The following is a 26,811-nucleotide window of genomic DNA, read 5'->3' as shown; positions in this document are numbered from 1 at the left end:
AGTTTCCCACTTACTTCAAGTAGGTGGTAACCCATTCACAAATGGGAAGGGGTCCCCAGGAGACCCCCTCTCCTTTGTGAATATGAGTGAAAATATTTTTTAAGAGCAGGCCCATGGACCACTGCCTACACTTAAAAAAATGAAAAGAAAACTTTTAATTTTCTTCTCTTAAATGCATCCCGTTTTCCTTTGAGGATTTGAAAAAAAAAGTTGCTTTATTTAAAAAGCAAACAAGCATGGTGGTCTGCTGACCCCAGCTGGCCACCATTGCTGTGATTGTAACCCATTCCCAATTGGGTCACAAATTGTGACCTGCCTTATGAATAATGATGAGGCAGGTTATTTGCTGCCTCATTGGAAATTGCTATACATTCCGTTTTGCGAGTCGCAAAATATCACAATTTGCGACCCGCAAAACGGAATGGTCATAAAACTGGCCCTCTGTTCTGTAGTAACAGCAGCACATCAAAAATTCACATAATCCATTTCATATTGCAACACATTAATCTAATCATGTTTTTTATGTTATTTATTTCATATGCTATTTTTATCACAGACAATAAATACATAACAGGGAACAAATATAAGCAACAAAAAATAGAAAATTGACATAGTATCTTGAATGAACAATAGAAATTCAACATGCTTCATACTTAAAACTACCTATGCAGCATTACAAAAATATGGAGCATCTGTGCTTAGATCCCTTTCAAATTTTCAAATAGATAATTAAAGACAGCTTAACAATATCATGAGAATCAACATATTTTTTTAAATAAAGTGCCTCCATCAAAGTACATACAGAGTAATATCTGGAAAGATTAACAGATGTAAATTTTGCATAGCCCTTGGACATGACAGTCAAATGCTTAAAAACATGTGCTCTGTCACAATCCATTTTGGGAAAGTTCTAATTGGACGGCAATAAGGTTTCCACACAGGGTTGTGAATGTCAGAGAAACAATGGGTGACGTCACAACCTCTTCCTTCTGTGGAGATGTCACTTTCTCTGGTAAAATTTCACACCTTGTGTTCAGCAGAGGAAAATTAATATGGAATGTAAAAACCTGGACCCAAACATCGGAATATTTCCGAATGGTTGGAATATACCGGCCTTGGTCATTTTTAAATGTTTGCCTCTGAATCCGCATTATACAGATTTTGAATTTCAGAAGCCTACAATTTTAGCCCACCTGTCCTATTCAATGCTGCGGGTAAAATGTAAGGATCTGATAAATAGGCAAGTACTTTGACCAAAGATCGTGGAATACTACGAACAAGCTTGCTCCCAAACACCTTCCTGGAATGATGGGTGCTCTGCATTGCTACACTGCAAAGGTACAGGAATTCAAAGACATGCCTAACTGATGCAGTCAGGTCGCTCACCAGCATTTCACAACAATGCATAATCTGGGTAACGAGGCTGCTCTATAGGGACCTCATTATGAGTGGCCTCCTAATTTTGATGGCGTGGGGAACGGCATTGGAATGACAAGTTCTTTTCACTTTTACCTGGAGTTTTCAGGTCCTACAAGCAGCTAAAAACTCTGGGCCTTATTTATGAGAAGTGTTGCATCGCTGCAGCAAAGCAGCGAGGCAACACTTCTCAGTGCGCCCTCTTTGCGACACCATTGCGGCGGCATATCTACTGTATGATGCATCATGTCGCAAGGAATGACAGATACGTCAGTATTACTGACGCATCTGTCGGCGCAAGACTGATGCATAGCTGGAGTTGTGTCGGAAGCATGACGTAAATCTAGCAATGCAGGGGGTGGGCTATGATTATAGCTCTGAGTCACCCTTATGCCTGCTACGAGGCAGGTGTAAGGATTTGACGCAGTGGCATTCTAGAAGTAGCGCACTGAAATCGTATAGATTTCAATGCGCCACGTCTATGAGGCTTTGATACGCGTGAACGCCCACTCTGCATATATTATACCTGATGCAGGTATAATTTAGGGCAGGGATTTACAAAGTGACGCATCTGCCTAAATGCATCACTTCGTAAATATGGAGCAACGTGGTGCATTATTTACACCACCACAGCGTCACAAAAAGTGATGCATCACATCTATGTCGCAAGGGCTCATAACTAAGCCCCTCAGAGTAAAATCCTGTCCCAAAATGAGGACTTAACCAACTGAATAAAACATGGAATTACAAATTTCCCTGGAAATTCCTCATTTCATAGTGGACCTTCAGTGCCCAACTCATAATGGGCTGGATTTTCTCGACCCTCGCCGTAATTGGCATCAGTTGGTCCGATGATGGGAAAACACTTCCTGAGTCACTGGTAACAATGACCTAAGACACCAACATTTTCACACTAGAACATTCTCAAAGACATGGTCTATCACACATTAAATACTCACTAAAGGACACATCTTAAAGCTCATTATAAAGCACAATTGCAGATTAAAAATAGTATAGCGTGCATGTGTGGACTACTTCCAAAATGCGTCTTCCTGTAGAAGTTCACACTCAAATAATACACCTCTTGCCCCCCTCGAGTTCACCATTTTGTTGTGCTGAAATTGTGGCTGTTGCCTTTATCCTTTTTGATGGTGCTCACGAGCACCCCTAAAAAGATGAAGGGATGAGCCCACTACACCGCTACTGAAACGTGTAACCTGCAGTTAGCTCTCAGATGTCTGCAACATGTGCTTAGATCTTTGCGCAACCTTACTGCGCCATCCTATGTTCAAATGCACACTAACATCACAATCCAAACACATAGACATGAGCATTCACATTCAACGGCTACTTTTGCCTACAGGAATACAGGCAACTGGTCAGACTTAATATGCTTGGCAGCCCTTTTCTGTCGGTAAGGTAAATGTTTGATTGTTTCCCTGTGCTTGGAGATTGTCTGCTCATAAACCACACAGCATCTAATCAAAATCGCTAAGCCCACACACAATCGCATACAGATTTACACTCACAGATGCATACTTGTGAAACTAAAAGAACCAATGCACTCACTTGTATATGTATACCCACATATATACACAGAAACAAACACACGCTTGCATACAAATGTACACAACACATATAGCATGTGCACATTTTAATAAATATATTAAAAAACACAAACATACAAAAACACACTTTCTGCTGTGGAGCCTGCACTGTGTAAATAGACACAGACACAAGTATACACACACTCATAGAAAGGAAGACTTGATGACTTTCATGCTTACATACACACATTGAGACAAACGTACACAAAAAGCCCAATTTACAAAATAAATAGTTCATATGCCCATGGGCAAGATGAATCCACTTCTATGGATGTGTTGATTTCCTTTGGGGGAGACCTGCCTCAATGGAAGCATATCTTTAATTTGTATATGGATGTACTGCCACTGAGCACTGCTACAGACTCATTTCACAGGTGTCACATCAGACTTGTCGCTCACTGCAATCTCCTGCTTTCTTCTGAATGGCTGAGCTAATAAAACAGTTTTAGTCTGATTTAGAGTTGGAGGGAAACAGAAAATCCATCAATTTCTGGTGAAAATTCTAAACCCAAATAAAAGTCTCCCACCAAATTTGTTCTCGTCTCTAGTGTACGCTGTAGCATGTATTGTTGAGGTAGGCTGGCGGCATTGTGTTGTGTATCCCATCCACAATGTGCTGCTCCTCTATATGAATATGGGACCTGTACATCATGCCTTATAAGCATACATCTGCACTGTGCAAATCTTTATAAGAACCGTGCCAAAGAGTTTAATGCATTTTCACATACTTGTATTCTTCAAGCTATATAAAGGGACACAAGGGACTGTACAAAAATAATTACAAAAAGCTTGACACGGATACATCTCCTTCAACAAACACGAGCACCACCGCAGTGGGCCACGCAATATGGGTGGCTGCAAAAGTGACCACAAGAGTGGATGCTATCTGCCTTTCTCTGCAACCATGCACCCTCTGCTACCACAAAAGCACAGGCGATGCTTTGGCTGAAATCTGAATGTTTCCGACTTCTCACAAGAATGGATGGTGTTCATTTAAGGTAACCTCCAGAGACCCACCAGGAGCAACGATCTTTCGGCTGCTTTCATGAATCTTTGGAACCATGCCTCCCCCAGGACCAGTGGCCAAATGCCCCTGAGCATCTCTGCTTCACAGAAAAGTCACAGCCACATCTTGACTGCGCTCCCTTGGAAATTCTCTCAGCTACAGAGACGATATCTGGAATCTGGTGGACCATGAGATTACAAGTCAACCATAGCAGGTGCATACAGTGGATGATGAGGCCATGTCAATCCAGCATCAATCAGGTCAGCCACTGAACAGCACTAGTGAAAGTCCCCACCACATAGTGTGGCAGTGCCACATGCGCCTATTCAGATCCATCGAACAAATCTTTTAATACCAGGGTTGCTGAAGACCTGGTGACTGCCTGGCATCGCAATCTGTCAAGACAGCAAAACAATTCAACTGTCCGGCAGGCAAACAACTTCTGGTTTGATGGGTTCCCTTTCAACATCAAATGCCTTTCCTGTGAAATGACATGCCTCTGGCAGTACCAGTCGCCTGCTGCCTCTGGTGCCCCATTGAAATGTCTCCCAAAAACCTGCCAGCTCAGATCCATTGTCACCTATTGTCCTAAGGTTTACCACGTGACACCAGTTGAAATGTAGACTTCGGGCAGCTCAGTACTCCTTAGCTTCTTCCAACTGGGAGAGGTACTCATCCCCTGAGGGACTTTCAGGGCAGCCAAGCCCATTGTTCGGAGGCCGCACCGAGTGATACCGTGTCCAGTCCCCCTTGCAAAGGATCCACGGCAACATGTCCACCTTGTAGTGCAGCTCAGGAGAAAATTCGGTGCTAATGAGGTTAGGGGCACCAGCACCCTTGCCCCTGGTAATGAGTTTCAAGCGCTCATCATAGCAGCAGTGCTGAGCCGCCAAGGTGGTGCTGTCCAAAGAGAGCATGGAGCGAATGCAGAATCGGGCACTGGGTTTGTAGATGTCTAGGCGCTCCTTGGGACCACTGGCATCCCTCCAGCGGAAGGGACGACCCTGTTTCTCATCCGGGATGGTGACTGTGCTGTAGACTGCCTCCAAAGGGTAAGAGCAGGGGCAGCCAGGAAGATCCGTCAACACCTGGCTGAGGTATTTGGTAAGGAACTCGCTCTTGCAGCTCAGCCATTTCTCACAGCTGTCCACATCTGTTGACACAAAAAATATGTAAATTAAAGGAAAATAACACTATTGTGCTCCCCACCAACTTCTGTCACTGATAGAGTATCTTACTCTAAAACGATCTATCAGCTGCAGCAGATGTTCTGCCTGTTTTCCATGATCTTACCACATTCCCTAATTAAGGATGTTCTACTAGTACATCAACTAACTCCTAATATTCAGTCTAAATTTAGCACCAATCACAGAGCTATACAAGTGTGTCTATGAACAATAGATAACGTACCAAATTAGCACATTGAGCAAAGACTCACAGACATTGAGTGAGAAACATACAATAGACCTGCAAGCTTCCTAATCTTCAATTCAAAAGGCGGGTGAGGAACCTCAAAGACCTTCATAGTTGGAAAGGATAGGGATGCTTCCAAGAGTCTATGCTGGTGGCACCGAGTCTCCTAGGTTCCCCTAGGCTGTAACCTTTCAGGAATAAATCAGAAGATGTAACATTTCCACAGTTTTTATGATAAACTGAGCACAGTTCTTCCTATTCTCAGCATCTGTGAGGAGAGGGCCATTAGGGGTCAGAGTCAGGACGTGGGACAAATACCAGCAGATAGAACTAGTGGGAGTAAAATCCAGAAGATAGCATGGAAAAAGAGCACAGCACAAGGGAGAAAACATAGTACATGTGGCTAAGAAGACAGACAGCAGGGAGGGAGCAGAGTCCTAAGTTAAAACAAACTTTGCTCTACAGGTCTGTGACCAAAAACTAGACTGGTCTGGTCAGGATTTAACACTCAATCTACCTTGAACTGTGAGGCTGAAGGTGGATATCTTACCTACCAGTAAACTACATCCATCTGGGATTTCACCCAAAGTCCAATTCTCTCTCTCATCTTGCATGAATGCCATAAGGAGAGTCTACCAATGTCAAGATGTTGCAAACTTGCTGTTAAGGGACAATATAAGTATGAACTAATTTGACCCAACCATTTGCTTTGCTAGCATGGATTGCTCTTCTGTACAGATCAGCATTATCTGTTAAGAGCTGTCTCTGTCATGTACAGTGGCAAGACCAGGTCTATGGCACAAAGGTACTTGACAGGCATCTAGAGTGTGAGCAACAGGGGGGCCCAGATTACCAACTGGTAGGAGAGGGAGCAGAAAAAAGGTGCTGTCCTGAATGAGAAATTAAATCTTGCAGTGGCACTATGTAATAGAATAGAATTGTTATTGATGTGGCTATTTTTGACTATAGTATTAGGGCTCTAATTTAAAGCTGTTCGTCTCATCGCCTGCACAGTGTGTGTTATAATCTGTTTCTCTTCTATGACGTTTTCTGTTAAAACACAAGTTCGCTATTAGAAATTCCTCCTGACATTTGGTGAAGGTTTTGTTTGGGAAACCATTGTTCTGTCAGGCAGTGCCTGGTCTATGAGCTCTTGGAGATAGCTCCTCACCTAAAAAAACACACACAAAAAAAAAAGATGAAGGACAGTGTGCTGCCTTTAGCGCTGGGAGAGCTGATGGTTCTTCATTTCAATTAGCAGACCACACAGCTTCCTTATAGGAGCATATATGGGTTGGTGCAGCACAAAATAATACTTATGTGTAGTAAGGCAGAGCATGAAGCATTGGGATGTTTCTTGGCTCTTTCTGAAGCACTGCCATTAACACCTATGACTTTTAATCATCTATAAGTGGAAAATTGTCCTGTAAAATGAATCTTTTTTTAGCACCGTTTTAAACAAACGTTTGTGAGGAAGGCCTCTTATCAGAACATTTCTAGATTGTTTCAGATTAGGCCACTGCATTAATTTAGTCAATGGAGCTGGTATTACAACATTTTCCAGGGCATCATTTAGTTGCCAGACCAACCCAAGCAGAAGACGCTCCCTGGTAGGGGTTGTTCTTCTCCTTAATAGTGTAATGTTGTTGGTTATGCGCTGTTCTTCTTGATACTTTTGGATATTGGTTACAGGCAGCTCTGGTTAATAGTCTGAGTAGAAGGTTATGAGCTGCTCTTCTTAATAGTATGAGTTGTTGGTTATAAGCTGCTTTTCTCCTTTATAGTGTTACTTACTGGTTACAAGCTACTCTTCTCCTTCATAGTGTTAGTTATTGTTAGTTATGGATTATGGGTTTCGCATGGCAGGGCTTCCCCTTTATGGTGTGAGTCATGGCTTATGAGCTGTTCTTCTCATTCATAGAGTGAGTTGCTGATTTTGGCTGTGCGGCTCTCTGTTTGGAGTATTCTTTTTCCTGCATGGTGGGAGCTCTCCGTAAACAGTTGTCATTCTCACCTAAAGTTGTATGTCTTGGTGTGGAGAGACTCCTCACTCACACAGTTGGATTTCTCAGGGAACTCTGAGCCAACGTGCAATATCGGACACTCTCGCTTTGTGTAGATGGTGTTTCTTGGGTTTGGGATGGAGCCTTGTAGCCAGTCCTAGAAGAAACTGTCTACTCACCCGAGCTGAATACAGCTGTTGTGTTCTCATTCCCAAATGGTGTTTCTTCCGTGGCGTAGTCCAGATCTCCTTCTGTCCCTTCAGGAGACACAAACATCTAGAGTAAAACCACAGACATTACAAAAGCAGGACATTACTCATTCATCAGAGGATTCTGGAAGGAGAAAGCGAGATGGTCGAGAGGTCATGTTCTCCAACTGTCTCTTCTGGGTGGGACACATGCAACAGATATGATGCATCTTGTGCACTAGCAGTCTTCAAAGCTAGAGGTCACAGGAAGCCATGTTATAACCACCTGCCTGAAGATGCCATGTGGGTGCACTGAAAAACCAACATGTTATAGCCCCGATGACATGCTATCTACTATAGAGTGATTAATCTGTATGTTGAAAGGACATTTTAAAAAAGGAGGATCGGATTCTGGAAATCTGATCTTTTAACGCCGTATCGAATGATTGTTGCAATTATGTTTAGGTTTTAGGTAAGCTGGAGCGACTAGGAATATGGAGAACAAGCAGTGTCAGATTTCTGAGTGTTCTGAATGGATGTTGTGTTAGAATGTGGAAAAGGCTGTGGTTAAAACAGAGAGAGAGTTGAACTTACTCAACTGTTGACAGGAAAGTTGAGTTGTTATCAGGAGCTGTTACACTGACTACTCCTGGTTTACTTGTGGTTGACCACACAAGGGCTACACCAGGGGTACACTTTACAAATGAATCTTATCCTGGAGTGTTTCGTCGGATGCTCCAGGGCACCCAGGCAGCATATCTATCCATCCATCCATCTTCTTGATATAGCACAAAAAGATGACGGACTGAGGGCGGCAGAGCATGTTACAAATACTAGGCACAGAATAACAGTGAGACAAGTATAAAAACAGGAAATTTTGGTCTTTAAAAAGATGGCGTCATCTTTGTAGTGCAGGGTTTGAAAAGACTAAGAACAGTAGATAGGTACAGATTAAGTCTTTTAGAAAATGGATAGGTCCCTATTAATATCCAAAACTGATGAGTCAGTATAGCAATCAAGTCCTTGAAGCATTTCCAAATTATGATAGTTTCATGGTGGAAAACCATTTGCATCTGGGGATGTCAAGCTGGAGCAGAGCTTGATTTCTTAAAGTTTTGTATATATTAGAAAGCTGAAGCTTTTGAGATAAGTATTCAGATGTGCTCAAATGTATTGTCTTGTACATGGGAAGTCAATTCAGTGAAGAAAGGGCTGGTGTACAGCACTAAGATCATTTTGAAGCTGGAGGTCTGTTTAGATGGGAGCTAGACGACATTTAAGCAGCCCTAATAGCACTGCATTTCCATAGCCTATATGTGTGATGACAGGGGCTTGGATGGCAAGCTTAAAGTCTTGATTTGAGAGAAAAGGCCTAAGAATACAGTGAAGCCTTAGCTGGAACCTGGAATTCTTGGCCATCTCTTTGGGATCTAGATTAAGGTGGGATAGGTTATTGGTCTTGATGCAAAGAGATTATCTGAGAAGACAGTAAATATGTCTTGTGTGCTAAACTCAATGTACCCAACATTGAAGTCCATCCTGTGTCTGGTGCATTTGGAAAAGTCCATAAAGCCTGACAACATTAAGACACAAACACTAAACACAATATAACGCACATTACTTCATACATAAGACCAGCACGGCATCACACAACATTACAAAGAATATAACAAAAAGACTCCCCATAAACTGGCTGTATCAGTATCCCTGGAAAGAGGAAAGACTTCACCGCCCAGTGTTTGGCAGCAGAACACTGTAGTCAGAATATTGTCTGCCATAAATGTTGTATCCCCACTGGAGTTCAAATTAGAAACTACACATAATGGGACAATATTTTCGTAAACAATATTTAAGACTTTATTTATAAGTCAGTCGATATTTCTTGCTCTGATATTCTGACATACAACCCCTCCCAGAATGATTTATTTCTGAGGAAAGAGGATTTTGTGGTCAGGTGGCACAGGATTAAATTCATTGACTGTGCATCATGCTTAGGTGGACAGACGTGCTGGAAATATTTGCAGAGTGGTGTGGCTAAAAGTATAATTTTTAACCTCCGAATGATGATGCTGATCAGCAACGAAATCCCTTTGGCACTCTGAGGTTGGGGGCTCTGTCCTGCTCTTATCGCTGCTAGCTCCAATAGAAGAAAACTGGCCATTGGGGAAACTAGGATAATTTGAATAAAGTCTTCGAAACAGATGAAGTGAGCAGTTCAGCATTGGTTCTCAAATTTCAATCAGAAAGGAAAAGGAAAACAAGACTAAGAAAACTAATCTGAATGACCAAAAGGAGACTATGCCAATGAAAATCAAATTCGTGTTAACTTTTTTAAAGGGATTAACAAGCTTCTGGATATCTCATTTGAGGACAGATTATTTGTTAAATAGAATATTTAATTGTTTTATGAGCCCCTTTTTGAACTATTCACAAAGAAATTCCCTTTGCAATACACTTCTAGAATTTTAATACATTTTGATGTACGAGAACGAGGAGGCAGAGAGGTTGCTTCAAACAGAGTAGGCCTTCCACGACCACTCAAGTGTTGAGTTCTATATCTTCAATATTCAGCTGTACACTTACCAAACAGCCCTACTGCTCATGGGCCAACCAACTTGCAATATAAAAAACAGAATAGGCAGCGCTACCAAATTAGACTTAGCTGTAACCTGGAATTCTTGGCCATCTCTTTGAGATCTAGATTAAGGTGGGATAGGTTATTGGTCTTGATGCAAAGAGATTATCTGAGAAGACAGTAAATATGTCTTGTGTGCTAAACTCAATGTACCCAACATTGAAGTCCATCCTGTGTCTGGTGCATTTGGAAAAGTCCATAAAGCCTGACAACATTAAGACACAAACACTAAACACAATATAACGCACATTACTTCATACATAAGACCAGCACGGCATCACACAACATTACAAAGAATATAACAAAAAGACTCCCCATAAACTGGCTGTATCAGTATCCCTGGAAAGAGGAAAGACTTCACCGCCCAGTGTTTGGCAGCAGAACACTGTAGTCAGAATATTGTCTGCCATAAATGTTGTATCCCCACTGGAGTTCATATTAGAAACTACACATAATGGGACAATATTTTCATAAACAATATTTAAGACTTTATTTATAAGTCAGTCGATATTTCTTGCTCTGATATTCTGACATACAACCCCTCCCAGAATGATTTATTTCTGAGGAAAGAGGATTTTGTGGTCAGGTGGCACAGGATTAAATTCATTGACTGTGCATCATGCTTAGGTGGACAGACGTGCTGGAAATATTTGCAGAGTGGTGTGGCTAAAAGTGTAATTTTTAACCTCCGAATGATGATGCTGATCAGCAACGAAATCCCTTTGGCACTCTGAGGTTGGGGGCTCTGTCCTGCTCTTATCGCTGCTAGCTCCAATAGAAGAAAACTGGTCATTGGGGAAACTAGGATAATTTGAATAAAGTCTTCGAAACAGATGAAGTGAGCAGTTCAGCATTGGTTCTCAAATTTCAATCAGAAAGGAAAAGGAAAACAAGACTAAGAAAACTAATCTGAATGACCAAAAAGAGACTATGCCAATGAAAATCAAATTCGTGTTAACTTTTTTAAAGGGATCAACAAGCTTCTGGATATCTCATTTGAGGACAGATTATTTTGTTAAGTAGAATATTTAATTGTTTTACGAGCCCCTTTTTGAACTATTCACGAAGAAATTCCCTTTGCAATACACTTCTAGAATTTTAATACATTTTGATGTACGAGAACGAGGAGGCAGAGAGGTTGCTTCAAACAGAGTAGGCCTTCCACGACCACTCAAGTGTTGAGTTCTATATCTTCAATATTCAGCGGTACACTTACCAAACAGCCCTACTGCTCATTGGCCCCCAACTTGCAATACAAAAAACAGAATAGGGAGCGCTACCAAATTAGACTGGGGTAATAAAGAAATGTGTTATGTTACATGAATTTATTACGCGCACAGCTACTCAGGAGTGACCCGGCGTGAGCCTAGTGGGGTGCCATAGTAGACTTCAGATAAAAAGATGAGTTTTCAGGGTTTTTTTTAAAGCCACTGGGTCCTGAATAGTACGCAGAGCCAGCGGGAGAGCATTCCAAGCAGTAGTTGCCTTCACTGAAAAGGAGCCACCACCTATCCTCTGCCGCTTAAAGCGTGGGTCTTGGGCAAGGTATAGAGATGCGGAGCGCCAGGCGTGCGCACGGGCATTAAAAAAAACCCCGCCTCTGTAGGTAAAGAGGCCCGCATCCATGAAGAGCGCGATGGGCCATAATCAATAATTTAAATCTCACTCTGGCTGCTACCGGCAGCCAGTGATATAGACACAGCTGGTTCTGTACACTGTCCCTGGCTGACAGCCCCGACAGCAGTCTGGCTGCGGTGTTCTGGACCACCTGTAGCTTCTTCAATAGATAGTACGGAATGCCAGCAAAGAGGGCATTGGCATAGTCCAGCAGAGACATAATCAGTGCACATGTAATTATTTGGCTCGCTGCTGCTGGCAGAAGGGGAAAAAAGCTTCTAAAAGATTTAAGCAGGCCGAAGCAGCCACCAGCCAGCTTCTTAATGTGGGCCACAAAAGAAAGCTGTTCATCAAACCAGACCCCAAGGTTTTTTGCCGGCTTCCCCAAGGAGGTCGGACATGGGTAGTCGGGTGGCCAGAGCTGCTCTCGGAAATTTGGAGGAAAAGTGCCAAATAGCAGAATCTCCGCTTTCCCTTCATTGCATTTGAGCTGTGCATCCGCCATCCAGTTGAAAACTGAGGCTAAGCAATGTTGGGCCTGAGATACAGAGCCCACCCCTTTATCTCAGGTGAAGAGCAGCTGGGTGTCATCCGCATATGCCATCACCTTAGCCCCCAACTCCTCTGCTAAATATATCAGAGGAGTCATATAGATGTTGAATAGAAGGGGGCTAAGGGCAGACCCCTGCGGGACACCCGTTGAAACCCCCTGAGGGGAGGAGGAAAAGGGTGGAATCCAGATCTGCTCGGTCCGAGCTTCCAAAAAGAAGCAGAGCCATTCCCACACAGCACCTGACAGCCCAATCCTGGCCAGACGAGACAGAAGCAATGGATGCGGGACGGTATCGAACCCGGCCGAGAGGTCAAGCAACATGAGCGCCGCCCTTGCGCCCGCATCTAGACAGTCCCGTATAGCCTCTGCCACCTCGACCAGCACTGTTTCAGTGCTATGTGACGACCGGAACCCAGACTGCGCTGGATGTAAAAGAGCCTCCTTCTTCACAAAGTCGGACAGCTGTTTATTTACAACCTTTTCACATACCTTTGCTAATGCAGAGAGGAGAGAAATAGGCTGATAGTTCCCTAGGCAAAGGGGCTCTAACGATTGCTTTTTAAGAAGAGGCCGAATCTTAGCCTCCGTCCAGGACAGGGGAACCACCGCTTCCTGCAGGGAAAAATTGATAATGGCGGTCACTTCTACATTGACAGCCTCAGCGCCGCTGCCAACGTCCTAGCCGGACCAGGGTCAGACGGAGAGCCTGATTTTAAAGCCTTAAGAATTTTAAGACATTCTTGAGGGGCGGCTGGCCTAAATTCAGACAATAAGCATCCAGTGCCTCCTAAAATTCAAAAAGGAAGACTATCCAAAAATAAACAAAAATTGGACCGTCAAGATGAGTGAAAAGTTCTTCAATTGGTCCATAAAGCATGTACATAGATTTACAATCCTACATTAATCATTTACTATTACAATTAATTGTAATAGTAAATGATTAATGCAGGATTGTAAAAAGTTGTTTGCTCTATCAAATGATGTGGAGCTTGGCTTTGAGTTAGCATGTAATTTGTTTGGAAATTTAGTGACTATTTTAGGTTATTTTCGGTCAAGATGGCCCTACAGTCCTAATTCATAAAAAAAAAGTTAAATATGATGAGAGAGAGGGAGTCTTGAGCATTGTTTTGGTTTTTACATATTTTATGTGTTTTTAAAATTGGGTTTCGTATATATTTGTTTCACAGCCCTGATAAAGTCCTCTTGGAAGGACGAAATGTGTTGGTCGGGCTAGATGTTTTGTATTTTGAAGAATAAACTTTATTGAAGACTCACCTTCAGGCTTTCATGTATTTATGGACAAATTGAAGAACTTTTCACTCGTTTTGAATTTTCAAAATTTCCTTATTGCCCTAGTGTAATTTTGGTAGTGCTCCCTATTCATTTTTTGGATTACAAGATGGAGTGTTGTGTTGTGTGCTTCCCCACAGTGTTCCCTGGAATCGGATAGGGGTCGGGCTGTATTTCTGTGTGTGGATCAGCACCCAGTTAAGACCTGGTGTTCTGTCAACTGTTAATCTAGGGTGCAAGTATTTTTAGCAAAGTTGTTTCTTTCACACACCCCTTCTCCCCACTCTCTACACTGCCAGCTTGAGATATTTATGCTCTAGGCTTGTATTAAGGTCCTTAGTAGAACATAACACCAAATCTGTACATGTTGTAAGGTCACCATGCATGTAGGAGAATGCAGAAACAGAGCTGTACTACGTTTTCCCTTCTGCTGGTCATGGAAACCAGCCACTAAACGAAAAGAAGCATTGGCATAGCCAATAGGTCTCGCTTTTGGGACCTTATAAGTATTTAGTTATGCAGCACAATATGCTTGGTGCAACAACATCAACTGTTGCATGGCTAAACACTTATACGGTCCCAAAAGCGAGACCTATTGGCTATGCCAATGCTTATTCTACTTGTATTTTATCTTGCACATGTTGTTAACGTTGTGTGTTTTACTGAAATTGTGTCAGAGGGTGAATGCAAGAATGAGTCAGGAAATGGATGAATGGATGCACGAGTATGGAGATGAGTGGCAGAGTGCATATAAGAATAATTATCGAGTTCCTAGACCCATCAATGACTTCAAAAGGCACTTTCAATCATAAGCCAGGCCTACTGTCATTGTCAATGCTTGTTCTTCCCTTTTGCAATAGTTTTGTGCCATCGTTATGTTGTGCTTAAGACTACTGTCTTAATGTGCAATTTGGAAGTGCTGGCCATGAAACCGGTACAACGATTTATGGATTCTTAGGAAAAATTATGTTTTGCCATGTTAGTGCTCCTTTTTCCGAACTGAGCAAGCTCAATGGGGTTAGCTGTACTTTTAAAATCAGTGTGTAATATGTAGTTCCATAGTCTAGTCCATCGGAGGTTTATTATAGGAACCTTTAATTCAGAAAGTAACTTTTTTCAGAGACCAATGACAATTCAATAGGTGGTGCACGCCGCACCAAACGGTTAATGTTACTTGCAATTAAACTAAAGGTTTCTCTTAATGCCACATAACAGCATTTACCCATTAAACTCCGTTTGAAGCTTTATACCAAATGAGGTTTCCAAAATGTTTTTGCAGTAGATTACAAAAAATAGGTTACTCGGCATTTACACAGCTAAGTAGCACCGTTGTTTTTGCCTCACACACTGCAGATGGTCATGAATGGGCACCGGAACATCCAAAGGACACAGTCTGGTTCTGTGCTGGCATCATGGCTGCGCCGGTAAACCACTGCTGGTGAGGGTAGCCTGGTTGCGTAAAGTAGTATCTGCCTGTATCTCTTCTATAGGACACAGAGAAGTGTTATTTCGAGGGACACAACCGTTTAAGCTTGGATAGGACCAATAATTAAGCAAGGACACAAGAAGGTGAAATGAGGAGAGAAGAGTGAAGGACCTTACTAAGTATCTTATTTTTGATTTGTACGGTGCCAGATTGACAGATTGCTGTGAAGCTTGAGTGTACTTAAAAATTAACATTAAGGCTCCCAATTCAGCTCCAACCCCAAAAGTGAGCAACCTGAAGGGTAAGTATGAGTTTATGGTGCTGGTAGGTTAGTTCATTAGACGAATGCCTTATAAGGATGTCTCCTGTTGGCTTTGAAGGTAGCAGTGCTGCAGTCACACTACCATGGCGTATGGATAACTACACACATCCCATTTCTACAATCTAAGGGTACTTGTGACTGATTTGCCTGGTATAAAAGCACAAGCATCGCGGCCCCGGAGCTTTACTTTGAACATTAAAAGTAAAGCCCGGGTGCCGCGATTATAGTAAAAGTAAAGAAATAGATGTTTTTTTCTATTTCTTTAGCTATAATCGCGGCACCCGCGCTTTACTTTTAATGTTCAAAGTATAGCGCGGGTGCTGCGAGTATAGCAAAATTAAAGAAATAGAAGTTTTTTTCTATTTCTTTACTTTTGCAAAAGTGAAAGTGATCACGATCGCAAGGGTGAAAGACAGTTGGCGGCCGGCTGCGCGCGTGCACGCTCACGTGAACGCAAGCGCTAGGCCAGCCAGTAGCACTTTTAAAACTCACCTTCTAAATGTCTCGCAGAGCAACGCATGCGCGCTGACTCAGCGAGACCTAAAAAGTGGGAAGGTCAGCCACACATCACTCCTAAGAGGGCAAATCCATGCATGTACTTATTGAAATTTAAATACACAGGGTTTGAAGGCTGCTCACGGAGCTGGTGAAGGCCAGAGGTGCCACGTACCTGGGCAATGGGAAGCATCGCAGGTCCTGGCCTCAGTGGCAGTGCAGGAGTAGCCACAGGAGCGAGTCCTTTTCTGGTTTCCCCTACCGCAGGTAACGCTACAGGCAGCCCAGGAGCTCCATTCCGCCTCACCTTCATAATCTGCAAAGGAGATGAAAGACACAATTTACATATAACCACAGAGTGAGTGGATAGCCTCTAATATGACAGATGTGCCAGGCCCTTCTTGGCACCCTTATGCAGGAACCACCAACAGTCTGAACAATGTGCAGCCAATACTTGCAGATAAGACTTAGCAGGAAAAATAGCACCAAATCTGCTCCAATTTAAGAAAGGGTTGAAGAATCACCTTTTTAAAGACCACCACATTACAATACATTATCCATCCTAAACTCAGCGTCTTCTCCTATTGCTTGTTGACTTTATGCTTGTCTTTGACCATGTACAGCTCTCTGCTGCCTTTTTCTTCGGATTGTGCTACAGAAATAACATATACATACATACAAATCTTTCACGAGCGAGTTTAACAAATAATCCTCAAATGCCACTGTCTGACGTCAGCCATCCACCATTCCTCAGAAAATGAATTCAGAGTAAATGCCTTCCCCAGCACAGGTCCTGGGCACTTTCCACATACTTACCCGGTAACCCAAGGCTCAATAATTTAGTGCATAATTGAGAAACGGTCATAGGGTACCCCTGCGGTACTACTGGAGTTATTCATAAATGTATTTGTGAATTGCCCCTATAGTTCAGAATTTAGGCATATGAAAAAGAGTTTTACTATGTGCCAAAAAGGTGATTATTAAAAAAGGGGAGAAGCAAAAACTGAACCATTAATTTAGTCTTCGCTTAAAGATTATGGAGCCAACTCACAAAGGCATTTAGGAGTATGTGAAGTAGTACAACAGCAGTATTACTTCGTATACTCCTACATACTTTTGTGAATTGGCCCCATTGTGGGGAAGTACAGCAAAGTGTTCCATTTTCACACTGAAATGTTAGATGGAGAAATATTTTTCTAACACATTTTCAGTGTAAAGAAAATAGTTAATATAAAATGATGTGCACTATTGCATTAAATTCTTTACCCTAAGCTTATGGGATCTGTGCAACGGGAGACTCCACAGGGGTTAAGCAAATTAGGCATATGCGAGGAAAAGATATGCATCACCAGCACTTATGCACATAGCATGTGCCAATTTTATGTAATGCATACTACACCTGGGAGTTTTGTGAATCTGTTAATTAGTTATGCACCTCAGTAATTGATAGGTGTATTTATTAATCGGGCTACATGTCTCTAAAAGACCTTGCAGATCCTGCGTTTTACACTATGCAGCCAGAATAAGCCTCTGAATAAAGACTGGGACACTGAAGTCGTTTGCTTGTTGGCTTGCTGGATGTTCCAGGCATGCTTGTGCTGTACAGCACAAATCTGAACTCACGCAGCTCAGACGTAACCAAGAGCAATGGCGGCGGGTGATGTGTCAAACAAATGAGGTGCCATCTCACGCTGCACAGAGCAAGCAACTCAGATATCTCTAGAGACCATTTTTTTTTTCAAAGCAGGAATAAATTGTACATTTTAGAGCAGCATTTCTCAAAAAAGGACTGGATGGACAAAGCTCTTTAGTGAGCACAAACCCTGCGATTTGCAAAGTCGCAGGGTTTGCAAGAGCAAAAGGACTTTCTACAATATATTTGAGCCTTTTTAGGAGTCGTCCGAGTCAAACAGAATCATAAAAGGACTTTGCCACCCTTTCAGAATTTCAACATAGGAGTAGGTGTGATATGTGTGATATTTGCGTCCCCTTTTATTTGTGATTTGGAAAAGGATGCAGCAATAGTTTGTGACTGTTACTGTGGCTGCAAACCAGTGATCAATTACCAACCCCTGAGCCACCAGTTGCGGCCGGCATGCTTCGTGGGTGGGGGGGGGGGGGACAGGGGGGAGTTTTAATTTAATAATAACAATAAAAAAGCGTACCTTTCCGCCGGCCCGGTCCCACGTTTTCTTGGCTCCTGCTTCAGGGACAGGAAGCAGGCAGCCTCCTACCCTCCCCTAAGCCAATCGCAAAGCTGCAATGGCAGCGTTGTGATTGGTGGGGATGCCGCCCAGCCAGGGGCTTACGGGGAGGCCATGTTCTCCATGCAGGCTGCATTGCAGCTTGCTTGGAGAAAGGGCATAGTGCGCATGACTGGTTTCGGAGGCCACAGAGTGCCGACCAAACAGTCATTGCGCCCTCAGGAGTGGGCACACCACTCTTCCCCTGCTCGCAGAGCAGCGCCGCCCGCCCGCAACTAAACATGAAATTGTAATAACGGGAAGTTATTACCATTTTATGTTTCAGCCTCTCACACTGAGAGAAAGCAGTGGGGCGACGCACCTCCGCCCTAGTGGAGTAGCCGCCCCTGGAGTCAGGGTGGTAACTGATTCACAAAGGGGAAGCAGTTCTTGTGGGTTAGCTTCGCCTTTGGATATCGTGTCAGAGGCCTCAGAGTGAGCAGGCAGTGACCATCCATTGCTCCCATCAATTGGTTCTTAAGCAAGAAACCTTTTTTTTTAAAGCAGCATCTATCCCTTAAATAGTCACCAGCTGTTTTTTAAAAAAAAACACATTTGCAAAAGCAGGGACAAAGATTTGTTGTGCCTTGTAGGCCTCCATAGCGGCATTCACAGCCTATCATAGGGAGGTCACAAGTTGTGAGTTGCCTAATTAATGTTTATTAGGCACATCATTTTCATAGCTCCTATGACGGGGCAATTTGCAATGCAACCTATTAGTAGGGGCGTAGCTTCAGAAGAGGGGGTGTAACACCTTCCAAAACAAATGTATTCTTGTCTTGGTAGTAGGGCAGTATAAAAAAAGCCATCCAAACATCCATTCTAAATAGGGTGGGTGGTCGGATGGTTTACTTTCTATGACCCCAAAACTGCTGGGCCACAAGAGAAAGTTTCACACCAACATAGTAAATGCTTCTCTGTCACTGTAAGTCTTGCCCTTTGCCCGATTCAAAATTAGGGCTTCAAACCTTGAATTTGGTGGACAGTGTACTCCAGCGCTGTTGTGACAGCGTAACCTGTCCGACAACCTCTAAGTCAACGCAAGAAGCCCACCTAACGCAAAATAAAAATAAGTATTGACCCTGCTCCTCATGGGAACAGTCCATCCCAAACTCACCCATTCGCCCCGCGGCTGCTGATTTTTTAGTTGGGAAATTCCATCTTGACACCCCCGATTCTCGCTGACTAAGCTATGCCCCTGTCTATTAGTTCATAGGTTGAATCGCATATTACATATCCCTGATCTGCGAATGGTAATAATATAACATGTCTAATTTCCACAGGTTCTGGAGGTATTTTAAATAACTGGAAAGCAACCACTAGATGGCGGAATAATGCACAGCATGTGAGTCTAGAAAAGATTCACGCTGCAAAACAGAGAATCCATGCGGAATTGACAAAATGGGGAAATTATGGGGTACACCATGCTGGCAATCTCGGGCCTTAAAGGCAGAGCTATTCCCCAGGTTACATCAAATTTAGAGGCCTAGACAACTGAGCTACTATTGAGAGACCTTGGAGCTTTGCACAGCAGATGAACCCTTTAAACTACACTTTTTTTCACATGCTTATGTTGAAGACAGCACAGTTATATTTCATAAAAATAACTATTGGTTTAAAGCATAAAATGACTCAACATTAGTCATAAAATTATTGACATAACAAAAATATTTTCAATTGTGCTGAAGAAATTATGCCATAACATTAGAAATAAGTATCCACAAATAACTAAAATTACTTAAATATCTGCCTGAACTATTTTCGAAATGCACTTATTCTGTCCGAGATTATCACCTTGTCATTCTCAGTAATACATTGTTTTTCTACTGAAATATGTTTTTATTAAATAAGCAAAATTCATCCACGAACGATAACTTGACATTTAGACTTATTTGTCCGGCAATACCACCTTATTAGACCTAGCTTGACTGCACAGCTTCTACATGACCTATTGTTACCTATTCCTTATGATACACATACACTGGGCTTTGACTCCATTCAGAGGACGATTTCCCTTTCACCTTATGAGATTGGCTATTTGGCGTATCATTTTAACTTGTCTGGAGTGCTTGCATTGCAATGCATGAGGGGACAATTATACATTGCAAAAGAGCACATAATGATCACAAAGCCAATTATATATCCCATACAAGCATTGCATACAGAAAACATTGCTCGTTTAGGTCTGGCAGTAGCAAAGACCTTTTGATTTAATTAACATTATATACTAAAATATGTATATTTACTTATAGGGGCTTTAAGTCAGTCCTCTTCATCCATTGGTCTACTCTCATGTCATTCACATTTCTCTTCCACCCACTACCGCATAGAGCATGGGACAATAGGTCAGTCTACTTCTGCCATTGGCAAACTTCATGGTGAGTGGCAGCATTCTGCCCTTTTTCAAAGAGCACATCCACTAACAAAGTAGTTTCTGTTAGTGGAAGGGCCTACTATGGAAATGTGTGCTTTTTGAGAAAAAATATTTGAGCTTTTAGCCAATATATATTTTTTTGATTGATGAGGGCCCAAAAGCCTACCCAACAATAAAGCCTTTAAAAAACCAGGGCAAAATAAAACAAGCACTGACAAAACAAAAAGGCTGACAGCCAACTCCATACAAATTCGCATGCCAGTGCTTGTTGTTTTGTGTTTTTAGTGTATCAAGGTTTTTTATATTTTATTCAGGAATCGTATGCATGTTTTCCCTGTCTGTCTTTCCCTTTCCCATTAATCTTTCCCTTAACCCTCTTTATCTTTCCTATTCTCCTTTCATTTCTGTGTATTTTCTTATTGCTTTTCCCCTTTATTAATTTCCCCATTGTTTTCTCTGTCTCATATCCATTGTTGTTCCTCTCCTGTTTTTTCATAAAAAAGCCTCGCTAAAGCCAACAGGTATGGCTTTAATAAACTAACACATGCAAATACAAGCATGCACAAATTCTGTTTCAGTGTGTTAGCGCAATAAGCCAGATCTATTTGCTTTGTCAATACTTGCTTCATTTGAGCAAGTTGTATTGCACTATATTGTAATTGCATTTATAGAGTGCTTACTTCCCTTGATGAGGCATTAAAACACTTTACACTCAGCAGCATGCAGCTCTGGAACCCGTGGTTATTGGTTAATCCAGTGAATATTGGTTATTGTTGGTGGTTGGGATTGGTTTTCAATAAAGGAGAGGTCGTGATCTATTAAATGAGGAGTTGGTACCTTAAGGTAGCTTAGAGTAGGCTGCATATCTACATATGGTGCTCTAGGTAAATTCCACTGAGCTGACTGTCAGAAGAATGGAAGGTGGAAGATAGGCAGAGGACGATAGGCATTCTCATATGGCAACCCATTAGTTAGTTTGTAATTTTCCTCATGTCTCTACCACACGTGAGTGCATACAACAAGTGTAACAGTGGCACACACATGCCTGCTTAATTGGATTCACTGAAGGCAAAGTTTATTTCCTACCTCAGTTCAGTGTTCTCCTTTGCTATGGCTCCCCCGGCTGTGACTGTGGCTTCTTTAGTTTATCTTGATGCTTACTGCGTGCTGTGATTTGTGAGACTCATTGTGTCCACAAACTCCAGTGTGGCACCTCCTAAAATCTACTTTTTCCCCATCACCTGTTTTTTCATTGTAGCAAAAAATAACTTTATCTTCAAATATCAGTTTGCTAATTTCAGATAGTTTCCATTATCGTAAAATTTTAGCTTGTTATTTGCTGTGCATTCAGATATTTGTCTCCAAATATCATTTGTAATTTTGTAATTTTAATTAAATACCCTTGTTTTGTTCCCAGACATGAGTGCTCCATTTTAAGTGAGTAAATTCATTCTGCCCCCAAACATTACTTTCTTTTTTATGGAAATACACTATTTTGCCCCAAGTACCAGCTTGTGATATTCCGGAAAGCAAAACCTTTTACCCCCAAATACAGCTTGTTATATTCACTTGTATCCTAACACATGATAGTCCGAAAAGTACAAACATTGTCTTGTATGCCCGTGTAATGCTATAATATTCCAGAAGCTGCTACATCCACCAGATTCAGTCTCACTTGCCCAAGTAACGTCAAGTTTCATATGGCTTGGTGCAACTATCACATACCTGTTCAACACCATCACATGTTGAAGAAAGCATCATATGTCGAAGTTAAGCTGCACATACCCAATAATAGTTTTGTGTGCTCAGATACTGTCTTATTCTTATATTCTATAATTATATCCGAGGAACCACTTCATATGGTCAGGTTGTCCCAGATGCACAGGGTCAGGATCGGGGTCATATGGCCTTCTTCTGCCCAATATGCAGATGTATTAACTGATCTGACTATGTACTGGAATTATATGTAAAATAACCCGGTATTTGTAAAGCACAAACTAATCACCCCTAAGGGTCTCAAGGCGCTGGGGGCCGCCGGGTAGAATAAATGAGCTATTGCCCAGAGTCACATGGTGCTGGGCTGAGCTGCAGGCGGCACCGGGGATTAAACCGTGAGCCCCGTAATCCGGAGTCAGCCCGGAACGGATTCGTATGCCCAGGTTCGCCTTACCTTGCTCATGTAAAGCATCACATGCCTATGCATGTTCTCATACACCAAGCACAACTTCAAATGCCAAGGATCATGGTCATAAGCTCAGGTCCTGCCTAATATGAGAAGTTTTAGCATTGTTTTCCCATGCACAACACACTCACACCTTCATACTCACACCAGAACATTTGCATGGCCCTCCCTCACCTATCTACCAGACATAGTAGGTGCTGCATGTCCCAAATGCAGCTGGGATGCGGTCAGTCTAATCTGGTCCAATCCCTCGAGGTGGAGGTCAGCACATTCCACCTGCTGCTCTTTTCGATTAGTACTAGCATTCCTAGCCAGAGGCTAGAAAGGCAAGCCACAGCAGGGCTTAGCACTGGTTTAGCACTTGTCAGTGTACTTGGCAGACACAGTCACAGCACGGGACGGTCAATAGTTTGCCTGCCCTGCACTCAAGGACATCTCCTTCCTTAGCAGGTTAGGCAGGTCCCACCCAACACCTTCCTCTCTGCACTGATTGATGAGTGGCAAAGTTCAGCAAATTGAACATTTGTAAATCTCGGAACTTCAGAAATGGTTCCTTCCTCCAACACTTGGCTGCAACATGCACTGTCATTGTGTGATTGGATCAGCTTTAAGGTGCCCACGCCACAGGTAAAGTACTGCAGCTGCAGAGATTTCTCACTTCAGTGAAATAGGATTGAGAAAGTGTCTCAGGATGCTAGCTGTGCAAACACAAAAACCCACAAAAATACTAACTCATGAACCAAAGCATGATTTTGTTGAGCTTGGGTTGAATAGGGGTGTTGTACACTTCTAAGGTTCTTTTGAAGTTACCCCTAATAGTTGGGACAGCCCATCCCCGTTTCTTTGACCTAAACAAAATTGTGCTTCATTAGCAGCTGTGGTCGCGGGCAATTGCCTTTCACTGGTTTGTGTGGGGGATGCAGGCAGGTCTCCCCGCAGCGCTGCAAAGTGTGCGTGTGCCCCCTGTATTGGCTCCTACCTTGGGGGCATTTATTCATTGGTGATGGCAATTCCAAGGATAATCATCAACGGAGGCTCCCGCGTCATTGAGTAAGGAAACGGAATATTACCGTATTCCCTGTAGTAGGCATGCAAGTGCTGTTATGCCAGACGTTTTGAGCCTAATTACCTCATAGAATTGCACCCTTCGTGTTTCTGGTGGTATTTCATGATTTCTGAATTACTGGTGTTCATGATTTCATTTATTGGTCCAAGTACCTATGGTTTTCTTAGTAATTCATGTGCCTGATTGGCTTTCTTGCACTGATGTGATGATTCATGTTTTCTTTAGTTCAGAACATGTTGATTTCATGCCCTGATAGTATCATGTATGTCATTTTGATTCTTGCCCTATATGGCTAATGAGTACTGAGTCAGGATTTGCATGGGATGCACAGTATTTATGATTTATGTCATTTTGGTCTATGTGTTATGTAGAATATATTTTATATTTTTGTATAATCCTGAGAGGAGACCCTTTTGTGGTGTATTTATTGTGTCACTGGTGTAAGTGTGTTGCACAAACGCTTTACACATTGTCTCTGGGATAAGCCTGACTGTTCTAGCCAAGCTACCAAGAGGGCGAGCAGGGGTTATCTTAGGTCTGTAGCTCCCTTACCCTGACTAGAGTGGTGGGTTCTGCATGGCTCAGGTGCATACCCTAGTCAACCAGAAACCCCATTTCTAACAATGATCCTCTCCCTGTCGCACCAGTGAACACATCTGTTCCACTTTGCTGTGCGACACTTTTGTGTACTTGGTCTTCTGGCTTCCCTTAAGATCTCCATGCTTCTCAGTGGGAGACACAGGGGTACAAATTCGAAGTCCAGGAGCCAAGCCACTAGGTTGAGGCTGGCTCTGGGTGGCAGACTTGTTTTTCTGGCATTGTCATCGGGTATCGTTCAGGTGGTAGCTTTATTATTGTCCCCTGGGAGAACTCCATTAGGTCAAAGAACCATGTCCGTCTTGCCCACTGTGATGCTCTTTAGATTAGTGTCATCGGTGATTGCTTGTACTTGTTTATCACCAATGGTAATAGAGGTATTGAGGGGAAAGCATATGCAGATTTCCCTGACCAATCTATTGATTGGTCATTCCATCATGCAAAAAACACCCAATTTAGAGAGCGATACCAAAGAGTTTCTTCATTTTGCATAGATCTGCATCTTTCTTTTTTGATTATCACTTTTTACATACACAGGTCCCAGCCTGTGTGTGGGGGTTTTGTTTGCTACGCCCTGAGGAAGGTGGTACTCCTGGTTTGGAGTGTGTTTCACCGAAACGCGCGTCGGCGTTTTTCTTTGGGCCTGTAATTCCCGCCCTTGAGACTCTCCATACAGCTTGATTTCTAGCTCATTGTTACCATCTTGTCCTATTGCTAGACTTCCCTGTGATCACCTCTCTGGGAATGGGCCCTTTAATGGCTGTTTGGCCTATGTTGAATGATTTTTTGGAATGATGTTTGAATGTGAGCTGTTTGAAGTTGAGTGTTTGTCCTCTGATTGAAAATCATCCCCCTTTTTCATATTTTCCCTTTTTTTTCCCCCCCCTGCCTGGGAACCTGTTTTCTGTGGCTTATTTTTGCATTATTATTTTTTTGTTTTGTGAATAACTTTGTGTATGTCCTATGTATTATTGATTTTGATATAAAAAATACATAAGCAAGCAATCTAATGCTCATGATAATATGTTTCTAAATAAAAAGGAAACTTTTTTCTATTTATTGTGATCATCTTTATATTTTGCTGCACTTGTATTGTTTCTTTATCTTTCTTTTGTTATTTCGTCACAACACCCTCTTTCTTTTCCTTGAGTGCCATACCCTTTGGGGATTTAATAAAAATATGATACGTAGTACTTTTTAAGCATAGGGGTAGAGTTACTTGTGTTTTTTGCTTGGCTGTTTATTCCCCCATATCTCTACCCATATTGTGCTGTTTGGGGGTGCCCCTTGTTCTTTGGATATGGTCATTCCATCATGACAGGCGGTGTGGGTAACTTATTGAGAAGTCTTGACATTTGTGTATTCTGGTGTTGCAAACAGGTCGACGTCTGGTGTACCCCACTCTCAAAACATCTCTAGAAGTACTTGCTGCTTTAGCTCACATTTGTGCAAGACACTTTTTTGCCTGCTTAGCCTGTCTGCCTCTATGTTTTGTACTTATGGCAGGTGCACTGCTACTAGGGTGATGTGTCTTTGTATGGTCCATCTCCAGATGTCCTGGACAGTACATATGATTTTGATCCCCCACCCCTTTCTCTGCTCACTGAGGTAGAACATGCTAGTTGTGTTGTCTGTCTGGATCTGAACTGTTTTCCCCTTTACTTGGGTGTGAAAGGCCATCAGTGCCAGGAAGACTATATTGAATTTGAACACATGTGTTTTACCACTTGCATCGGGTCCCACAGCCTCCTGATGTTTAGATTTCCTATATAAGCTTCCCACCCTGTACGGGATACATAACATAACGTGTGTTTGTAAAAGGCGCATGTTCACCCAAGGGTACCTTGGCATTGAGTAATATATGTTTTTTGTTACCCAACTCAATGGTACTCATTTTATCAACCTCAGAAGGATGACAGGTTGAGTGGACCCACCGGGATTCGAACCTGTGACCATGTGGTCGAACGCAGGCCCTACAGTGGACGCGTTAGTCCTCTAAGCCACCAGACCCTGCCATGGTAATGTTCACTGAGGGAGTTGTGAATTAAATTGGCCTGCCTAGATTGATGCTTTCCATGTTACACCACTGTATCTCCTGTTTAACAACCACTATATCTTCCCAACGCCTGGTGGCCTGTGATCATTTGTTCAGTAAACATTCTTGGATGGGATAAATTTGTAACCTGTCATGTAGAATGAGCAGCTTACAGCTCACTATCATGCCTATCAATTTTTTTACAGTTCTCACTGTCGAGACTGTCTCTTCTGCTAGAGGTGAGCTTGTGTTCTCTGTTCCAGGGTCTCTTGTACAGTGGGAATGTTTTTGCCTCTTTCAAGCTTAATGTTACTCCCAGGAACACTTACTCTTGCTCTTGGGC

General features: G+C 42.5%; 1 protein-coding gene across 1 annotated transcript in view; it reads right to left on the bottom strand.

Moving 5' to 3' along the window:
• Window positions 1–522: 522 nt before the first annotated feature.
• ISM2 (isthmin 2) overlaps window positions 523–26,811 on the bottom strand; it is a 95,157-nt gene continuing 68,868 nt past the window's right edge. Inside the window, exons 4-6 of the mRNA XM_085626637.1 lie at window positions 16,147–16,287; window positions 7,625–7,702; window positions 523–5,182 (exon numbers count right to left, since the gene is read on the bottom strand). Of these exons, the coding sequence (XP_085482763.1) occupies window positions 4,665–5,182; window positions 7,625–7,702; window positions 16,147–16,287 (737 nt within the window). The 3' untranslated portion in view covers window positions 523–4,664. The remainder of the gene's footprint in view (window positions 5,183–7,624; window positions 7,703–16,146; window positions 16,288–26,811) is intronic.

The sequence above is a fragment of the Triturus cristatus genome, chromosome 9 (assembly GCF_964204655.1).
Source record: "Triturus cristatus chromosome 9, aTriCri1.1, whole genome shotgun sequence".
Classification (NCBI taxonomy): domain Eukaryota; kingdom Metazoa; phylum Chordata; class Amphibia; order Caudata; family Salamandridae; genus Triturus; species Triturus cristatus.
Note: the sequence above shows the minus strand (reverse complement) of the source record. Positions and strands in the feature narration are given on the sequence as shown.